Source organism: Ptiloglossa arizonensis, chromosome 10 (assembly GCF_051014685.1).
Source record: "Ptiloglossa arizonensis isolate GNS036 chromosome 10, iyPtiAriz1_principal, whole genome shotgun sequence".
In the NCBI taxonomy this organism is placed as follows: Eukaryota; Metazoa; Arthropoda; class Insecta; order Hymenoptera; family Colletidae; genus Ptiloglossa; species Ptiloglossa arizonensis.
Window position 1 is genome coordinate 2,065,787 of NC_135057.1, and position 17,646 is coordinate 2,083,432.

Consider the following 17,646-nt stretch of genomic DNA (forward strand, 5'->3'; position numbering starts at 1 on the left):
AGGTAGCAGGTGCTTGCGATTGCAAACCAGGCTACTCCGGCTACAAGTGCGACCAATGTGCTGCCGGTTATCGACAGTTCCCTGACTGCATGCCCTGTCCATGCGATTCCCGTGGGATTCTTCCATCCCACGACTGCGAGGGCGACTGCCTTTGCAAGGCGAATGTCGCTGGCGAATTGTGCGACAAATGCAAACCGGGACACTTCGCGCTAACGAAGGAGAATCTCGACGGTTGTTTTTCGTGTTACTGTTTCGGTGTCAGCGACAGTTGCAGTGTGGCCAAACTAATTTATTTTACGGTGAGTTTCATTAGAAATTCTTACGGGATAATTGGACAATTGTGTAATCAGCAGTATTGCGATCAATTATTGTACTGTTCGTAAGTACTGTTTAAAATAAAAGACACAAATAAAATTTTGTGAGATACTTAAATATTTTGAATAAACTTGTATAGTTAAAAATAGTTTCTCGAGCCAGATATTAATAATTTTTCAATTATTTGGTAATAACTGTAGAGTACGTGTGATTATCAGCAAATGTAGAAACATATTTCAGTTTTGAAACATGAAATTCCTAAGAGTACCTATCGCAATCCAATGAAACTGTTTATTTAGATATTAAATACAATTTTTAGCAAGATAAAGGCTGCTTTTATTTCTTAGTTCAATTATAGTCATGGTCAAGAATTGTGGATCTAAAGGTCTTATAGATACCTTCGTATCTCTAATCTCTTTGATGGACCGAAAGATAATTAAGTGATCCTATTTCAAGAGAAACACACTGCACAATATGTTGGAATTTTTAAAGTAATATTTAGATACCTAGCTGAGTTAAAAACTCATTTAGAATACCTGTAAAAAAGTTTTCTATCGAAAAAATTGACACTAGTTACTGATATCTATATTAGAAATAAAAACCACTTTCACCGAAAGGAATAAAACAGAAAATTTCACAATATTTAAACCCACTATTAACACGATACTAAATCTTTCCGTTCGTTCGAAAAATTTAGAATGAGTTGTGGAAAAAAAATTTCAATTTTTTTCGTCGACATATATTTGGTAAGAGAAATTAATATTTTATAATATTCCGCGTGCTTGATCACAGCTTTGATTCGTTAAGACATTGATCCTAAACCGCGATGACACTTATTGTAGAATTTCCTTTCGCAATAAACCACTCTGCATTTCATAAATGAACCAATATATTTAATAATATTCATTCCACTTCTTTTTCTGTTTTTTGCTCTTGTAGTGTCGATTCGTTTGACAAAATCGGTGTCGTCGTAATCGTCGAATCGTGATTGTTACCTATTTCCGTTAATCGATTTTAGATATCGTCTTTGGAAAACTGGCTTGTCACCGACATGAACGCATCCCGTGCCATTGTCCCTGTTTTGGATACGGATAATGGTTGGCTCACAGTGGCAGCCTTCGAGCTCGAGTACGATAGTCCCTTCTGGTTGGCTCCGCCAATTTATTGCGGTAATCGTCTCTCGTCTTACGGTAGTAATATTACTTATTCTGTCACCTGGGTCGTTATGCGCGGTGACACCAGCGGAGAACCGACCACGGGACCCAACCTTATTCTAGTTGTAAGTATCCAGCAACATGTGAATGATAATACGAGCAAGAAGAAATTTCAGCGTGTCGAAAGAGAAACAGAAATCACTTTGATGTTAATCATAAGATACGACCGGTTGAGGTGTTTGCGTTGAAGTCATTTAAATTAAACCACGTGAAATCAAGTTATTACATACTTGATTCTTTTCCGATTAATGTCCAGTTTATTTATCGTTACCGATTTCACACTCCATCCACTATGCACGGTAATTTAATATTATATTTTTTGAGAGGAAACCTTGTCAATTCTTAATAAGCAGCTTACGGCTAAAAGATATTTGCATCGATGTATTTATTTAATTACTTTTTAATTCATTGGTATTATGTCCTTGTCTGTCTGCACATTTTTATTAACCATTATTGTAATTGTTGATTAAATCTTTCTTACATTTTGCTTTTATACTGTTTCTTAAAACTTATAGACGAGATTTTGAGTTTTAGAGGTATAAACGCTACGTTTTGGAAATGCTGAAGTAATTATTTTTATAGTTGTAAAACATTATTGTTCAAGTTGAATTTGTAAATTAAAATTACTCCGACATTTCAATTATTCGTGTAATGAGGTAACAAATTTCAAATAATATGGTGTATATACAGGATGTTCAACAAAAAGCGTTCATGATTTTTAGGAAAGATAGTATCTACCCGTCAAATGGAAAAATAAAGTCCTAATAAATATAGATTGATAAATTAATGTTCAGAGACTTATAATATTTTTTGTTTCGGTTATAGCGCATAACTTACTTGCTTCTGGTAGTCAATCACGATATAAACATTTCTCATTATCTCATTATCACAATTCGGCAGAAAAATATTAGTTACATATCGACGCAATCGGTGAATAGTTACATTATATAATAGTTACAGAATAGTTACTATAACGTTTCGATCTTTTTATTGGGTCTTTTTTGCATAAGATATAGGAAGTATAAATCGCTATACACGCTGAAAATAAATATTTTTTACTTTTAAAATCTATAACAAACAATGTAAGAATTCCTATCATATTTATTACACAGTGTTCCAGCGACTATTATTGCTTAAATATCTCCGAGACAATGATAAACGGAGCACAAATTTTTAGACCGATGTTGCATAATTTAAGATTGAACATCTCTTGTTATAATAATTTTCTGCTCCTTTACGGAATGTTTGTAAAAATTGGTCAAGATCTTTTCAATTCTGGTTTATAAAAGCACTTCAGACACTGACTAGTTACTGGACCACCTTGTATATTTCTTTTACTTCTTTCATTTTTAGGGTCTTAGTTCGCCCTGAAAGGCAGATTGTAATGATTACCATTTTTGTAAAATTAATCTTCCCGTCCTGTTTCTTCTCAGGGTAATAATGGCATGCGAATAGCTCACGGCGAGGAACAATATAATAGCCAGAAAGCAGAGATCACCGTTCCTCTACGCGAAAACGGCTGGTATCACGTACGCAGTGAGATTCAAGATATTCCTACAAAATTGAGAAGAACTGAATTTCGTGGAGATCCTGTTACAAGGGTGCAAATGCTACAGGTTCTCGCCGATTTGAAGTACCTTATGATAAGGGCACAGTATCACTCCGTACAGATAGAAGGAAGGTACGTAGGACTGGTGCAAAATTTCGAAAATTTGAGAAAACCGTGAAAGAATCAACATTCAGATCGTCTTTCTCATCCTTCCAATTCTATAGCAAATTTCAAGCATTAGTCGAGAAGCAGGAAAGAATATTTTAAGTAATATTTGTATTTACGAATTTGTTATGAATAGGTCCTGAACATATTAAACGACGTAGCTTAATAGTCTCCAAGTTAATTCCTCTTATTGTTAGTTCCATTTCGATGAAATAACATCGAGCACACAGATGGGATAGGCATTTTAACGAACCAAAAACAACTTAGTTACGATTTGTCTGTTACAGTTATAAAATAATTAAAGTTACAGAGTACGTATTAAAACCTTGAAAGTTGTTCCTAATTCTCAGAATCGTTCGTTGTTCGAAATCTAAAAATATGTATAAACAAAGATTTTGAATTGGAGATTTTTAAGGTTTTAATGTCAGCAATACGTAATTTGAATAAAGATTTTTCAAGATTCGAGTGTTTGATACATGTATGCGTAAGTTTGTATGAAAATCAATGCAACGTTTTCGGGGAAAGTAATTGAAAGATAGAAAAGCATCTATCCTGTATTTGAGAATGTATTGTATATTTTTATAAATATTGCAAAAAGTTTTTATGCCTCGAGTATAATACAATAGACGTCACAGTCGCTTTATAATTCCATGAAACGAGGATTCTAACTAATTTACGTTAAACATTATTCTAACTCACTTTTTATTTTTGTTTGACAGTGTGTGTTCTCCTCGCTTGGAGGTTAGATCACAATGTTTTATCCAATAATTATAAATTAAGTGCAATAATTATGAATCGCATCTATTTTAATCGAATTTAACAGTTTTCGTGTATTCGTGATTCTTGTTTGCAAAGATTTGCACTTGTTTGATAACGTTTGTACACCTTGCTCGGTCACAAAATTTTATCTGATAATTATAAATCAAATTAAAATCAAATTTAGTAGATTTTCTGGATTTTAAATTACTGCCTTTGCGAGATACACGACGACACCTTAAACAATTTTTCGTGCCGCGACTTTTACATAATTAAAAATCATTTTCTACGAACGTGATAAATAGATCTTTGTATACCTGTATTGGCAGTCATTATCAAGGAGAAAGATTCACGAATCGAATTGATTGGCATAACATTTCATAACAAACCGAAGGTGAACTGTTTTCAGCTAACGTTTTTCTGTTTCAGTTTGCAGTCTGCGATAGTGTCGGTTGGAGAAGTCACCGCTAGTGGCGAGAACAGTAGCTTAGTCGAATTGTGCGAGTGCCCCGTGGGATATACAGGACTTTCTTGCGAGGATTGCGCGTGGGGGTATGTGAAAGTGTTAAAGAACGGAACAGATCATCGAGAACATCACGTGTGCGTGAAGTGCGATTGCAATGGACATGCAAGTACTTGCGATCTCGTGTTGGGAGAATGCACGGTGAGTACCGTTGTATTTGTCTTCTTCCTTGCAGATTTACGTAGCACAATATCAATGTGCATGCGCAATGTGAATTTTAAACATAACCTACTTAATTAAAATAATTAATCGCAACTAAAGCTAAAATTTAACTCTCCAAAGTGTTGGTAGCCATTCATTTCCTTAAGCATTGGCGTACTCTTCGATAAAATACTATAGCATTTGGTTACAAATATTAATATATCAAACGGAGAATTGATTACAAGAAAAAATAGAAAAGCACTAGAAATGTTCGCGATCAATTTCTTGAAAGTCAATTTTATTCGTTACAAGGTGCCTTGACTCTTTGTTATAAAGTAATTTAAATTTTTAGTAACAAAAAGAATAGCAAATTCTTACATGTTATTCAACGACATTGTTGTTTCGATACAATTCATTTACTCCAAAATTAATCTCAAAATGCATCGTTGAATGTGTACAGAAAAACAGAGTGGTTTTGACATTTTTCACTTCTGTTTAAGCAATTTCTGTTTTGTTGCGAGTCTGTGATATATGCATACAACATCGGCGAATTTTTATGATAAAATATCCTTTTGTAATTATTTCATGAAATACTAATTTCGATACAGTCTGAGTTTCATATGTACTAACATAATTAAAACGAAATACTTGTCACTAAAATAATGTCCAAAGTAAAAGAAAATGTGTTACAAAATCTTGTATTAATATATTAAGTGTGCCATTAATTTTCTAATAAATGACAGTAAATCATCGATTAGCGTACGAGTACTCTATAGTTAGGACACAAACCTTAGCCAGCTTGCATAGATTCCTTCCTTACCTCGAGTAACTTAACCATCTAGTGATATCACAGATATTGCATGGTAACTTTGAAAGGATTCATTTTAAGATCAATTTGATCGTATTTGAAAAATTCCAAACGACATTAATTACTTAAAATATACACATAAATATATACATATACATGCCGCATAGTGAAACTTACACTACCGAACTAGATGAGGAATATTTTTGCGAGAATTATATTCAACTTATCCCTAACTACCGAATACTTAAAATTTGAAAGACTTTCAACAGTTCGAAAAAATTTTTAAGAAAATTTTGTATGCAAGTCATTTACATTAAATTATATTTTTTCATATCATTCGGAATGTTTGATTGCATTATCCACAGAAAAGATTTTGTATTTACCAACTGCCAGTATTTAGAACTTTTAAATTTAATTTAAATGTGTGGTATTTCGTTACTCATCATTTCTTACCGTATTACTTAAGACTGAGAAATTATTCGAAATTGTTTTCGTATAATACTTGTTTTTTGGAAAATGTCGTTTGAAATTAGTAGAAAATGCATTTGACTAAAATTTTCTTAAAGAGGTAGTACAGTGTAGCATAAGACCAATTATTTTATTTTGTCATATTATTTATTTTACAAAAATTGATAGTTAAGAATTGTCCATAGTATACAAAGTACAAAAATTACTCTGTTTTATTGTGTACTGAAGAAGTTGTAGTTGTGATATCTAATAATGTACCTTAGGAAATTTACTTTTTTAAAATCATTTCTTTCCAAAATGAAGTTTTATACGAATAAATTTATTCTAACATTTCGACATTTAGAATGACGTCCTTTTCTATTGTACCACGTTTCTTAACCCTGTATGAGATTCACAATTTGTGAATCTTTTTGAGATTCACAATTTTATTCATTTTTATTGATTCACTTATCTTACTTTATTTGCTGCCTCTATTGCATAAAAGTTGCAACATTATACATATCAAATTAACATTTATTTATTACCAGAGATGAGATACAAAAAAAAAGATAAATGTGTAAAGATAGGAGATTATTCCAAACCTAATCTCAATCCGGTTATCTCCATTTGTGTGTAAATATAATTTTTGTACAATAAGTACTCGTACAATCATGTGCATATTGCATTCTTTCGCTTTATTGAATAACGAAGAGTTAATATTTGCATGTTTTATTATTTATACTCACATTAACATTGAAAACTTTAGAATACAACAGAAAAAGGAAATGAATGAGAAATTAAGTTGTTTCTTTGACAAAAATTACATTCGTGTAAATAGAAATTTAAAATTGCAATTTCATTTTTATTCAATAGACGTGCGAGCACAATACTGTGGGACCTAAATGTGATCGTTGTGCTCTCGGTTTCTACGGTATCGCTCTTAAAGGTACATCGAGCGATTGCAGGAGATGCGCCTGTCCACTTTTAATCGAATCGAACAACTTCAGCCCAAACTGCCAGCTTGACGATCCGAATGACATCAATAGTGGATACGTTTGCACGCAGTGTCCTAAAGGATACACTGGCGACCACTGTGAGAGGTAAGCACAAACCGATAAATATACAGTAATTCTCACTTTTAAGTGATAAAATTGAAATTTTCGGTTGACTTAAAAGTGGGGTACAATAATGCTCGACTGTATTTGCATATAGTCGTGATTGGTCGCGAAATGATATTAAAAATCAATTTTTTTTAAATGAACGAGATACACCAGCAATGAACACACGAGAGTGTTATAAATGAATTGGAGAGATTCTCCTAATGAAAATGAGACCGAACACGACTGTTGTCAGGCCAATTTTTACTTCTATGTTATACGAATCGTTTTGGAAAACTTTCAATTGCATATAATTAAAAATAATTCGAATAAGGTAGTGTTCAGATAATATTCTCACGAAGATACAATGTCAAATATATAAATTTTAATTTCCATTGGTGAATGAATTTTTGTTCTATGAGCGTATCTTATTACTCTTTCATAGCTCGTTAGACGCTCGAATCGAAAAATCGCTCGAGCAAAAAAATATAAACGATGGGGGGGTCGTATATAAAATAATCCTTAGTTTCAAAGCGAAAAATCGGGTCCACCAGCTGCCATGAATTTGAGGTGGAGGCGAGAATTTACTCTTAGAACTGACGGAATTCAAACGAGTCGCTTGAAGAGAACAGCGAATGGTATAGAACTCTGAGCGAACAACCATCAATGCAATATAAAATTTTGTATATTTTCCAATGCATCTTTACGAGACTTTTATCAAAGTATCGACGAGGTTTTCTCGATGAATATGAATCCAAAAATGACATTCAAAGGAGCGCGTAACTACAGAATTTAAGTGTCCCAATTTATACGTGATGAAAAATAATTCGAATAGAGTCATGTTTGAATTCATTTTCATCGGTAAAATCTCGCCAATTCATTGACAATACTACAACGAAGATATAACGCAAAATATATAAATTTTAAGTTATATTAGGGGATGCAATTCAATGAGACGCGCGGCGAAAAATGTTATAAGCAGTCAATTGATTTTTGTCGACGCACTCATTAGGCGTCCGAATCGACACTGTTGGAGAAATGTGAGCAATAGTGAGGGTGATTCGTGCCTTGAATTCGAGGGAAAAATTCCACTTTGAAATCCAACCTTGTAAGTTCCGCTTTCAAGTGACACAATCGAGACCGTCACTTGAAAGCAGAAATATGTATGCAACTATTTTCATCTCAAATCGAGTCCAACAAGATGGTTCAATGGCATAAACATACTAAGTAGAGGAATGATTCCATCACTTGAAAATAAATTTTGCTTTGATGACTGTGACGTAGAATCTTTCAGAAATTTCTTACTTTCCGCTCTCAAGTGACAAAGTTCGAACTATCGATTCACTTGAAAGCGGGTTATGTAACGATTTTTACCTCAACCCGAGGCCAACAAGATGGGTCGCTTGCATAAATTTAAACAATGGGAAGACAATTCCGTTACTTGAAAACCGATTTTGATTTTTCAGCTGTGACGTAGAATTTTTCAGAAATCTCTTACTTTCCGCTCTCAAGTGACAAAGTTTGAACTATCGATTCACTTGAAAGCGGGTTATTTAACGATTTTTACCTCAACCCGAGGCCAACAAGATGGATCGCTTGCATAAATTTAAACAATGGGAAGACAATTCCGTTACTTGAAAACCGATTTTGATTTTTCAGCTGTGACGTAGAATTTTTCAGAAATCTCTTACTTTCCGCTCTCAAGTGACAAAGTTTGAACTATCGATTCACTTGAAAGCGGGTTATTTAACGATTTTTACCTCAACCCGAGGCCAACAAGATGGGTCGCTTGCATAAATTTAAACAATGGGAAGACAATTCCGTTACTTGAAAACCGATTTTGATTTTTCAGCTGTGACGTAGAATTTTTCAGAAATCTCTTACTTTCCGCTCTCAAGTGACAAAGTTCGAACTATCGATTCACTTGAAAGCGGGTTATTTAACGATTTTTACCTCAACCCGAGGCCAACAAGATGGGTCGCTTGCATAAATTTAAACAATGGGAAGACAATTCCGTTACTTGAAAACCGATTTTGATTTTTCAGCTGTGACGTAGAATTTTTCAGAAATCTCTTACTTTCCGCTCTCAAGTGACAAAGTTCGAACTATCGATTCACTTGAAAGCGGGTTATGTAACGATTTTTACCTCAACCCGAGGCCAACAAGATGGGTCGCTTGCATAAATTTAAACAATGGGAAGACAATTCCGTTACTTGAAAACCGATTTTGATTTTTCAGCTGTGACGTAGAATTTTTCAGAAATCTCTTACTTTCCGCTCTCAAGTGACAAAGTTTGAACTATCGATTCACTTGAAAGCGGGTTATGTAACGATTTTTACCTTAACCCGAAGCCAACAAGATGGATCGCTTGCATAAATTAAAACAATGGGAAGATAATCCCGTTACTTGAAAACTGATTTTGATTTTTCAACTGTGACGTAGAATTTTTCAGAAATCTCTTACTTTCCGCTCTCAAGTGACAAAGTTCGAACTATCGATTCACTTGAAAGCGGGTTATGTAACGATTTTTACCTCAACCCGAGGCCAACAAGATGGGTCGCTTGCACAAATTTAAACAATGGGAAGACAATTCCGTTACTTGAAAACCGATTTTGATTTTTCAGCTGTGACGTAGGATTTTTCGGAAATCCTTTAGTTTCTGGCAGCACGTGCGAACCGTGTCTCTGCGGCGGCGGGCCTTGCGATCAGGAAACAGGACGCTGCTTGGAGTGTCGCGGTAACACAGAAGGCTGGAAATGCGACAAGTGCAAGCAAGCTCATTACGGAAATCCACTGGAACAGAACTGCTTGCGTGAGTATTCATGAATCCTTGAATCCAGTTTGCTATTGCATCGATATTATGCTCTAATAAGAACGTTCCATTTCAGAAAATATAGTCGATCTTAAAATCTTTATCGCGTCTCCAAGTAACCTCATCGCGGATCAATTATTTCGAAATAATTAAAAATTCTACCAATGTTGACACACAACGTCCTTTCGTTGTTTTACAATGTTGTCGCGTTATATCATTAGAACTTTAATTACGAATTTATGGAGAAGTTTAAGGAATACTTTCATATTATGATATTAATATAATTTAAAAACTAAACACAAACGCATCATTATTCCCGAAAAGATTTAATTCCTATGTATTCTTACTATTAGTACAACCTTTTGTAAAAATTTTCAATCAAACGAATTAACTACGACGATAGTTATTTGTATCCAGTGGAAATAACTTGTTTAACCCTATTGTCTCTCTTACTGGTGGATCGACAAAATTTTTTTATTACGAATGAGATTGTTTGAAAGGTCTTTAAAAGTGACATTTTTAAGATTCTTGATGTATCTTTTACACAAGTCCTCAAGGTTATTTTCAATTATTTCATATAAAATCCCGGTAGAATTTTTTGTTCGTCGTTTGATAACTTGCGGGACAACATTGCGAAAAAATCGAAAGAGTTGTAACAAATGTTTAGTAAAAACATTTCGATTGGTTCATTACCAATAAAAATAATTTTCTTCGACAAAATGGTAACATAGTAACGAGTATTTTCTTTTTCGTTGATAAAAATAGAATTTACCTTCGTCGTTGTAAAATGAAATAATACAAGTCCTCACGAATGAAATATTACTCTATATTTTTGTTAAATTTTCATAAGACACGCGTCCTTATGAAATCGCTGAGTCTCTTTTTAGGAAAAAGTTCGTCACCCGAGGTTCAACCGAATACTTTTTGCAATTCTTTGTTATCGTTACCGTTTTATTATACATCAAAGATCGGCTCTTCGACATTTCCAGTCCGTGGAAGTTAAAAATTGAAAATGATTGTTCCAGCTTGCAACTGTGACCCCCTCGGGAGCAGTTCCCTCGAATGCAACGAAAGGAGCGGTCAGTGTCCCTGCAAGCCTTTGTTCGAGGGTCGTGACTGCTCCTCCTGTATCGAAGGTTACGGGAACGTGACTGCAGGTTGCCGGGAATGCGACTGCGACGTGGGTGCCCTCGACGAGGTCTGCGATCCCGTAACCGGTGAATGCAGGTGCGCGGACGACGTCCTTGGCTTCCGGTGCGATCGTTGCGACGTCGACCATTACGGCTTGTCTGTGGGAGGCTGCAAAGGTAAGTACCGTTTGAGAATTTTTCATCAAAGTCGTATCATCGTGAAGCCAATGTCTTCTCTTGCGCGAATTTAACGGTCGGTTTGAACTTCGTGCGAGTTTCCGTTCCAGGGAGCACAAGCTCGGTAGAAACTTTTTTGCATTCTATAGCAATATTTAACAAAATGGACCGTTGCCCGCTAGAGGGCATTTTACAATGCAAGAAGAGCACGAGTGAACATTTTTAATGTAGAAAAACCTGGATAATATTTCTCATTTATCATCGGAGCAATGGACTCTGTAGGAGTACATTTTTCGTGCATTATTTCCAATTCTACCACCTATCTCAGGGGGCAGACATTTTTTTATTTTTAGAGGAGCTTTCCAAACAATGTTCGAAACCGATGTTCTATGATCTCGTAGCTAGATAAACTATTAGTGGAGGTATAGTTATTAGATTAGCTGAACTGCGTATTCCACTTACTTTGTTGATCGGGATCAATCTGACCTCATTTTGCAGTTACAGAGGTAACAGATATTTTACTTGATCTATTTTGAGTCAATATTGCAAGTCTTACAGTGGCGAAAATATTACAAGAGCGGCCATGTTTGTACGTATATTGAAAGGCGTTCCACCTTTGATAGAGATAATTTGTAAAGGAGCTTTACTCAGCTGAGAGAACATTTTCGCTTAGCAAGAAAGAGGTTTACGTGAAGATTAACAAATAAAGATTAATATCGCTTCATAATTTTGTTTTCTATGATCAAGTGATTACCCTCTTTCACGTCAAATTTATTTATCTTATCTTCGATAAGTACAAATGATTACCAACGATACCACCGGATAGGATAGAAAATGGCCATTTTAACGATTATGGCAACGGTTAGCTTCACTGAGAATTCTTATTTTTACCGCACGCGCGTTATCATTTTTTCGAGAATAACACTCGACGAGCTGCAGAAATGGTATTCTAAATCCCTCGAAAGTATTGCAATTCTATAGAAATTCACAGAAAATCATCCCCTGCGCGTACCATAGTTTCGACGGTTAGAATGCGAAGTGTAGGTTTCTGGACGTAGAAAACGGCATTTCGCCGCGCAACACCGCGAGGAACGCGAGGAAGAGTAATGTATAACGCTTCGTCTTGTTCTAACTAAGCCGTGGATGTTTATCTCTCGGTTTCTTTAAGTATGGGGCACTTATCCGACTGGACAGGAGTCGTGAGTTCAGGATGTTACTTGAGATTTACAAGAGTCAAACCACCCTTACCCAACGGAATACTTCTAACGTATAATCTGTTTAGCTTAGTTTTAATTTACGATCGTGGTTTCCGCGTGCAGTACCGTTTCAAGGGTTGCGAGCTTTAACTTACGAGTGAAGTTAGGGAACCCGGAAATTTAGCACATTTGGGAACATTGCACACGAGTGAAATAGTTCATCCGTGACGCAAAATTATTTTTCATTGGTAGAAAAATCCTGGAACAACGACACAATTGTGAGAGACGTCGAAAGAAAAGTTTTCTCTTTTTTTATATCTATGATACCGTGTACAGAAATCATGATAAGAAAGTTCATACTTTTTAAATTACCTTTACTGATTCTTATAATCGAATGAAAAAAAATGAAACATATTTTTAAGATAATGACAACTTTTTCGCTTTCCTCCGACAAATTTTGCTTTACGAAAGTACATTTGTTACGTATGTTGTATTTTTATGTCTTATTTTACTATTTTATTTTTATTTTATACAATTTTGAATTCCTATAGAGGATCGCAATCACACGGTCGAAACGTTACATACATTATTACCCTATTTAACCAAAAGAGGAGCATTTCTCTTGACATTTACCTACTTATCCACTAATTTTAAACAGCAAAAGAATCTAAAACTATTGGTTTCTTTGTTACAAATTTCTTCATTGTTTGTGATATAAATTAGATATTTTAATCACTAAATTTTGTTTAATTTAAATTTATTCATGGCTTTACAATTGTTCGATGGACATTTAGTAAATTCTTTTAATTCCCCGTTAAGATATAACCACAAGATGGTTGTGTGAATTTTATTTTTCGGTTACCAAGTCCAAGGGGTGCTTTCTTTTTAATCTTCTATCGACTGATATTTATTTTGTATGCTTTTATAGCTAGTTGAGTAAGACGTGCTACAATTTTTTTCTTATGTTTAATAGCATGTTTGTTTATTCTTTCTATTGTCATAAACGACACTTTGGAGAAATTTAACGAATATTTTAATTTTCACATTTTAGAAAAACGTAGATTGATCGTTGATGTTGTCTATATTTTCAAAATTATTAATAATTAAACTAAGACACAACATTGTGCCCTAAGACTAATTCCAACTTCAATACATACTACAGATCCTTGTACTGTGTCTCTGTTTGAAATTCGCCACTTGAAAATCGACTCTTCAAACGTTGATCCTATAACACAAATATGCATTATAGCTAATAATTTATGCGATAGCGTGAACCCTTTCTTGATCTCGTTGAACTCACTTAAACGTTCTGTCCTGTCGGCTGTCTTAAATAATTAACTTGATTAATTTATTCGCACACGAACTCATTCTTTAATGAACGCTTCATTCTTTTTTATCTTCTTAAGATTTATTTTTTTAATTTCGTCTTCGATGTTGCACTGTGCAGTTGCTACGAATGTGAATACAAATAATTTCTATACAAACATTTTTATTCGATAAAAATATCTAATCGACGTCGCTTCAGTTATCGAGATAAAAATTCGATCGATTAACGAGTTAATATTGTACGCTTTCCAAAAATAGTAGAAAATGCTGTGATTCGCTTTAAACAGTTTTTTAAAAACGTTGTGCAAAATTGAAGACCAAGCAGAATATGATTCACTGTGGAGGCAGCTTTACGATCACTGTGACTGGTAGATTCCACGAGGAGGTTCAAGATCGGCCTCGCAGATCAGCTACCACAAAGAATCCCATAAATCGTAATCATTCAGCGTGAGGCCCAATGCTCGCGTAAACGCGCTTAATGCTCTCCAGTTTCTCCCTCCTCGTCATCGTCGATCTAACCGGGATCATGGCAGTTACGTAATCTGCAAACATTCGTGGCCTGAAATTCCATTACTCGAAAAATCATCCGATTCACTTGTTACGAATACGAGAAGAGTATGACTGCTGTATCCTTTGCTCGATTTTGGAGGGAAAATTTTTCCTAGTGAAAAACCAAGTATACTTACTATTATCGCGGACGATAAAGGTTTAAATTTCTATCAGAAACCGAATATTTTTCTTTAGAGGGGTGGAAATTTGACAATTTCGATTATTTCTTTTTAAATTCGAGTCTCTACGATAGCCACGATTACACAGAAGACAAATTTGTTCGATTTTATTACTTCGGGAGACGATAGTTGTTTAAATCTTTGATACCATTAAACGAACACACGATAGTACACAACTCGAGAATCTACAATCGTTAATATTTCAAAAATTGTGTTCAAATACCTATAGTACACTGCATATCTCTTTAACTATTTAGATGTGCGAGGGTTTACTAGATTCCTCCTAGGGTAAATGATGCGTTGCTACCTGATGTAGATTAACTATTTTTTAATTACATTAAAAATAATTAATTGCATTAATTGCATAGAAAAGTTAAAAAATAAATGGTTTCGTTTCTTTAATTTCTTTTTTTATCGAATGCGTGACACATGTCGGGCAAATATTCATTTACTATGAGAAATAAATTACAGAAATGATATGTTTGTAAAGACGCAAAATGCGGCAGAGGTGTTACTTTAATTTTCACTGGTTCAATTTATATAGCACATTGTTTTTATAAAATTGTGTATCCTCTCTTCCAATTAGTTTGTTATTCGAGTAGGTGATCTTTTAATCATTTTGAACTTTGAGCTTCACGAATAACTGTATGACCTTTAAAAGTTTAGAATCACCTATTGAGGAAAATGTACCAAATGTATAAGATAAATTAAAGTACCTGTATACATCGTTTTTTCCAGCACATAGTCACCAAATTTTTTAACGCACTCCAATTCTTTTCAATATCGTCAACAGCTATTGTACGATTTCGCTAGATTCGTATATTTAAAGCATACTACACGTGGCAATAGTAATTCGAGGGTTGATCTCTATTCCTAAACATCGTTAAAGTTTCAACATTTTCTCCTTTTCAGTTTACCTACTCTGGCCTCAAACCCACGCAGAAGAAAACGAATTTATTATTTTATACTCCTACAATTTATTCCGTGCAAGAAAACCGCGAGATCGAATCCTTATTTACGATTGGTCGAAACAGCACCCAGGACACCGTATCTCACAACTACTTCGAGATACGAGGACAGATATCATAAGATACGGCACACCATACTCGAGGTTCTAGCTCGCTTTAGCTCATTCCAGCCTCGCCACGACTTGTCTGAGATGTTAATTAACTTCCTGCGACCACGGCAATGCGCCACTTCTTTCTTTCTCGCCTTCGAACGATACGCTTCGTTTAACCTGAACCGCTCGATTTAACTTATAGATGTTCCACGGATCTGCTCTTTAGCTACCTCTAGTAGGACTGTTCGTTATGAAAAATGAAACTATTTCACGAGTTCTTCAGGCGCTGATAATTGCTCGATTTCAATTTAATACAGGGCCGTTTACTTCGCATTTTCTCCGAGCTTTCCGCAGTAATTTTCATAAATCTTTGATCTTTCGTTGTGCGTTCGCGAGAACATCCGGAGTACGGTGCAATAAATTAATGGAACGTATGAACGGTATAAAGGAGAATATCAAAAATCGATTTGCTAATAATAAACTTGTAAACTGATAAATAAAGGATGAAATTTCGAGGTCATTTTTCAGAACGAGTGAAATATCAGGTACGAAGGCTCTGCACTATATTTAGTACAGTAATTGAACTGCCCTTATGCACTTATGACCTACGCAAATATAGAAAACATGCGAAACTTATACAGAAGATATTCAAATCCTTAAAAGACGAAAGTAATTTAATTTTTTAACTTTATTCTATTCAAGTACGAATTTATTTGCAGTCTGGTAATAATATTTTTACCGATCGTTTAACGTATATCGAGCCAGGTATGTGCTAAATGCAACCTCTTGAAGTAATGGTAAAATTACGCTTTGCGTACAAAGTATTTGTGTAAAAAAGTTTCGTGATATATGTAATCGTATTGGTAAATTCTAGTACATACGAAGTAACAGAACTCGAAAACTTTTTACCGTGCAAAGATGACCTTATTTTTCGACTCGGTCTCGTGATTATCCTCCTTAAAGTAATCCTTGCGGCAAACATTTGCAAACCACGAGGCAACTTGCACAGAGACGACGCTAATTCATTCTAGACCTTCTTCCATCGAATAGCCACAATGCCGCGTTGTCCGAACGAAACGAATCGCGATGATTTTGCACTAAGGAAGAATCGCTCGAGTGACTGATGCCCCTCGAGATCCATGCCGAAGGCGGCTGCTTCGTATTAAAAAGCTAACTCGATTGTCCACCTACACTTTCCTGCGCGTCAAAGAGCGCGTCTTTATTGCATGCTGATGCGCGAATACATTTTCCATTATTAACAACGGAATACTGAATAAACAGATGACCGTGAAACATTTAGCATGAATTAGTTGCTCAGTTAAAGAGAAACGAGTTTTAATTCGCCAACTTCGTACTAAATATTGATGTATCGTCATTGGCGTTACCAAGAGTGTGCAGCGCGTGTGAATCACCTATCCCCTACTATGTAACAAATAAATTACGATTGTCGTGTCGATTATTTCCCGAACATTTCTTTTAATTCTACAAATTTTTCCATAAATACTACGAGAAAGTTGTATGTTGCCTAAATCTCATCAGAAATGTTTTACACGAAAATTTTGTTTAATTTAATCAATATTATTTCACGAGTTTTGTCGGTTATTTTTCTTTTAAAATTAGAAATACTACTTAATTTTTTTCTGACGTTATAGGAAATTTAGCAAGAAGGATTAACTTCTGTTTAAAACAGTGTTCTCCAAAGTGGGAGGTACGACGTTTAAAAATTTTTAATATGTAATTATTGAAGTTTAAAAACTGTAAGAATATATTTTTCTTGTATCATTTTAAACCTACCACTTACTTTGGATAAAGTAATGTACCAATATTTATTTTATTTTCACGGGGACGATTTCCAAAATGTTTGGGCACCACTGATGTAAAAAAACTCCTCTACAAAGTTTAGCACATAGGGTTCTAGAATTGCTGATCACACCACTGTGTCTTGTATTATATAATACGACAAAGTAGAATAATTATGCACATTAGTGACAACCTTGATGTATGTTGGAGGGAGAAGGTCACTAACAATGAGTATACTTAGTACACAACTAAGAGTTACTCGTCTCTACTTTTGAAGTTATAGGCAGTAGAAGATGAAAAAAGTGAGATGTAACTAGAATTTATTTTGAGATTAGAATTTTGTGTAATTTTAAAATACAGACCTAATTCAAATCATTACTTTACACATCGAAACACTCATAA

At 34.7% G+C, this 17,646-nt stretch overlaps 1 protein-coding gene and 1 long non-coding RNA gene across 2 annotated transcripts in view; one reads left to right on the top strand and one right to left on the bottom strand.

The window, feature by feature from the left end:
• LOC143152330 (laminin subunit alpha-1-like) overlaps nucleotides 1-9,841 on the top strand; it is a 139,122-nt gene extending 129,281 nt beyond the window's left edge. The window contains exons 8-13 of the mRNA XM_076322323.1: nucleotides 3-299; nucleotides 1,334-1,594; nucleotides 2,963-3,210; nucleotides 4,429-4,663; nucleotides 6,792-7,018; nucleotides 9,640-9,841. Coding sequence (XP_076178438.1) covers nucleotides 3-299; nucleotides 1,334-1,594; nucleotides 2,963-3,210; nucleotides 4,429-4,663; nucleotides 6,792-7,018; nucleotides 9,640-9,841 — 1,470 coding nt within the window. The remainder of the gene's footprint in view (nucleotides 1-2; nucleotides 300-1,333; nucleotides 1,595-2,962; nucleotides 3,211-4,428; nucleotides 4,664-6,791; nucleotides 7,019-9,639) is intronic.
• Nucleotides 9,842-12,813: 2,972 nt separating this feature from the next.
• On the bottom strand, nucleotides 12,814-16,680 carry LOC143152175 (uncharacterized). The gene is made up of 3 exons (XR_012993521.1): nucleotides 16,354-16,680; nucleotides 13,631-14,198; nucleotides 12,814-13,555 (listed from the first exon to the last, which is right to left on the bottom strand). It is a non-coding gene; the product is annotated as an uncharacterized LOC143152175 (long non-coding RNA).
• Between the last annotated feature and the right edge of the window lie 966 nt (nucleotides 16,681-17,646).